General features: G+C 34.3%; 1 protein-coding gene across 2 annotated transcripts in view; it reads right to left on the bottom strand.

The window, feature by feature from the left end:
• LOC106470164 (cGMP-dependent 3',5'-cyclic phosphodiesterase-like) overlaps nucleotides 1–3,749 on the bottom strand; it is a 53,753-nt gene that overhangs the window by 19,460 nt on the left and 30,544 nt on the right. For both annotated transcript variants that reach the window (XM_022398744.1, XM_022398743.1), the window contains exons 16-17: nucleotides 2,523–2,600; nucleotides 1,700–1,822 (exon numbers count right to left, since the gene is read on the bottom strand). In XM_022398744.1, coding sequence (XP_022254452.1) covers nucleotides 1,700–1,822; nucleotides 2,523–2,600 — 201 coding nt within the window. The remainder of the gene's footprint in view (nucleotides 1–1,699; nucleotides 1,823–2,522; nucleotides 2,601–3,749) is intronic.

Raw genomic sequence — 3,749 nt, 5'->3', positions numbered from 1 at the left:
ACCAATAATGTCACATTTTGATGAAATACAAATAATGTAAAAAATTTTTTAATGAACTTGTTTTTATTCAAAACTTTAATGATCAAACTTAACACCGTTATGTGTGAAGGAGATTGAATGTCAGCAAAACCTGCAAAGAAGATATATATAAGTATTCAGTCTCCTATTTCAGTACTTCGTGGAAGCACTTTTGGCAGCAATTACTGCTGTGAGTATTTTTGGATAGGTCTCTACCAGGCTTGCACAATGGATGGAGTAATTTTTGCCCATTCTTCCGGGCAAAATTGCTCCAATTCTGACAAGTTTGTTGGGGGTCGTTGATGGACTGCAATCTTCAAGTCTCACCATAAATTTTCCATTGGATTCAAGTCAGGACTCTGACTGGGCCACCCCGGATCATTCACTTTCTACTTTTGAAACCACTCCAGTGAGGCTTTGGTCTTGGGCTTCGGATCATTGTCCTGCTGAAATGTGAATTTTCGAACCCAGTTTTAGATTTTTGACTGGCTCAAGCAGGTTTTCATCTAGGATTTGCCTGTACTTTGCACCATCCATCTCTCCCTCAATCCTAACAAGCTTCCCAGTTCCTGCTGATGAGAAGCATCCCCATAACATGATGCTTCCATCACCATGCTTGACAGTTGGGATGGTGTTGACTGAGTGATGTACTGTGTTGGGCTTCCGCCAGATGTAACACTTTGAATTTAGACCAAGAAGCTCAATTTTTGTCTCATCTGACCACAAAATTTTCTGCCACATGTCTGCAGTATCATTTACATGTTTGGTCATAAACTCCATACGAGATTTAAGATGATTCTTTTTTAGTAATGGCTTCTTTCTTGCCACTTGCCCATACAAACCAGCTTTGTGTTGGGATCGGGATATTGTCAATGTATGAATGCTGACTTCCATATCAGACATGGAACTCTGCAAATCTTTCAAAATCACTATTGGATTCACAGTAGTATCCCTAACCAGCTTCTTGCTTGCCTGGCTGCTTAGTTTGGAAGGACAGCCTGATCTGGGTGATATAAAACATCTTCCACTTCTTAATGATGGACTTCACCACACTCAAAGGGATAATCAGCAACTTTGAATTATTCTTGTAACCTTCTCCTGATCTGTGTTTCTCTACCACTTTATCCCTAGTTGGTTTGTCATATCACAATGTGAGTTGTGGCTTCAACAGATGCATTTGCTCTGAAGTCAAGTTAAACCATTCTGATTACACACAGACAGAGACCATTACACTAATTTTGTGACCTTTCAAACTAATCTTTTGCACCTGAGCTGATTTAGAGTTGCCACAGCAAAGGAGTTGAATACTTATACAATTGAAAATATTCTAATTTTTATTGAAAATCTAACTTACTTATATAATATCTGCGTTTTTGTAGCTTTCACAGTTTGGAGTAGATTGTGTAGATTCTACATATAAAGTTCTTTTTGAAAGTTTCATGATTGCAAGCTCTGACAGGAATAAAATATGGAAACTTTGCAGGGGGTGAATACTTTTGCAAGGAACTGTATATGTATACATATATTATATGTATATGTTTTTCTTTTCAGAGAAAATATAATTATAGTAATAATAGAATATTTAAGTTCTAAAGTTTCAAGAAATCCTCTTGCAAAATTAAAGTTGATAATATTGTCTTATTAGCATTAGCACATTTTTACTTAATTTTCTTAAACTCACCAAGGGAGTCTCTGCTTCTGGCACAAATCTTGGTGTGTAATAAAACTTACAAAAGTCTTCATGAAAATCTGATGGCCTAGGAATCTTTGTTTGGTTCAGATTAGTCACTTCTTCCTGTGAAACCTACACAAAAAAGAAATTATAGTTTGTTAGAAGATTACTTTTAATATCCTTAATGAACATTTTAGAAGATTAAATCAGACCAGATAGGAATTAAATCCAGTTAAATCTGATCAGGTCTGAGCTGAGTCAGACCAAATGTAGACTAAAGCCAATTTATCTGGTGAGGTCTACAGGATTTATCCAAACAAGGATTGAATCATATAAATCTGGTCTAAGTCCAGTTAACTTTGTGATATTTGGAGATAGAACACTTGATAAGATATCTGGTTCAGCTAAATTGAGATCTATAACAATCTAGATTGTACATATTTATTATATATGTGTATTAACATATTATATATATGTCAAACATGTGTATTATATATATGTCCCAATGTGTATTAACACATTATATATATGTCAAACATGTGTATTATATATATGTCCCAATGTGTATTGACATATTATATATATGTCCCAATGTGTATCAACATATTACATATATGTCCCAATGTGTATTAACATATTATATATATGTCAAACATGTGTATTATATATATGTCCCAATATGTATTAACTGCAAAACACCCTTAAAAATGTAATTACAGTATTATCTTATAAACACCAAATTTCTTTTTGTATCTTTACTATTAATTGCTTACCTCTGTCCTAAACATCATACTGTAATAATGATAAAATTCAGTAACAATGGAGCTCTTACCTTCATGTGATACATCATTAATTCATTGGAAAGCTGACTTCTGTGTTGTCCATCCCTTACCTTCTTCCACATGAGGGACTGTTTAGAAGTATTAACAATTTAAACAGTTAATAACAAATAAATAACTGTGAAGTGGTAGAGATTAATTTTCAAAATCTATATATACCAACTTACATGTAATTTATTGTCACTTAACTGGCTATCATTGTAATGATAACATTCTATTTAATACTTTACAACAGTTCGATACCAGCTACTAGCTTGCTGCCTCCTTAAACGCAAGTACAATGAAAAATCATTACAATATAAACGTGAATATTCTGTCATTTTTTTTGTTTGTTTGTTTCATGAAATCCCATAGATCGGCAAGGTGGCTGTGATGGACCAGTTGTTGAGAAAGACTAGAAGATTCTTTTTTTTTTTGAAAGAGTACACATGCATGTGCATAATAATAATGGTATTTTTTTTTTATCACCCCCATACATCAACTTTATGTGTTAAAAATCTACCTTCTTTATATCTGTGTGCAAATACTGTTCTTCTTCAGACAAAATCTTATTAACCCATGTTTTAAACAAGTGGGAAAAAATTCATATATATATATATATACATCACGTATAATAGTTAAACAAACCTCTGCCGAAAAGTCACGTCAGTGTAGCCTATATAATGTGTCACACAACGAGACACATATTCGGCATGTAATGTTGTTTGAATACAAGAAAGGAAACAATGCCTCTGTAGCCACAAAGAATATCAAAGAAGTTTACGGAAATGTCTTGAACAATCGTAAGTGTCAATGAGGGTTCAGCAAAGTTTGTTCAGGTGACTTTAGCCTTAAAAACTGTGATGGCAGGAGCTGACATGTTGGAATTGATGCTGATGCTCTGAAGATGCTTCTTGAGTCTAACTCAAGACAACACACTCATGAAATGGCCCTGAAATTGCATGTCTCTCATGAAGCAATGTGTAAACATCTAAGAAATATGGGAAAACTCCATAAACAAGGTGTTTGGGTGCCTCACAAACTCTCTGATGATCATCTTTTCCAACATGTGAATGTTGCTTTGTCTCTTCTGGCACGTAATGTGAATGAACCATTTTTGGACAGAATTGTCACCAGTGATGAAAAATGGATTCTCTATGCAAATATTAAATGCCAAAAACAATGGCTCAGTCATAGACAAAAACCACTTCCGACACCAAAAACCTGGATTTCATCTGCAG

Source organism: Limulus polyphemus, unplaced genomic scaffold (genome assembly GCF_000517525.1).
Source record: "Limulus polyphemus unplaced genomic scaffold, Limulus_polyphemus-2.1.2 Scaffold3853, whole genome shotgun sequence".
In the NCBI taxonomy this organism is placed as follows: domain Eukaryota; kingdom Metazoa; phylum Arthropoda; class Merostomata; order Xiphosura; family Limulidae; genus Limulus; species Limulus polyphemus.
The sequence above is the reverse complement of the archived record's forward strand: the minus strand, read 5'-3'. Positions and strand labels throughout refer to the sequence as shown.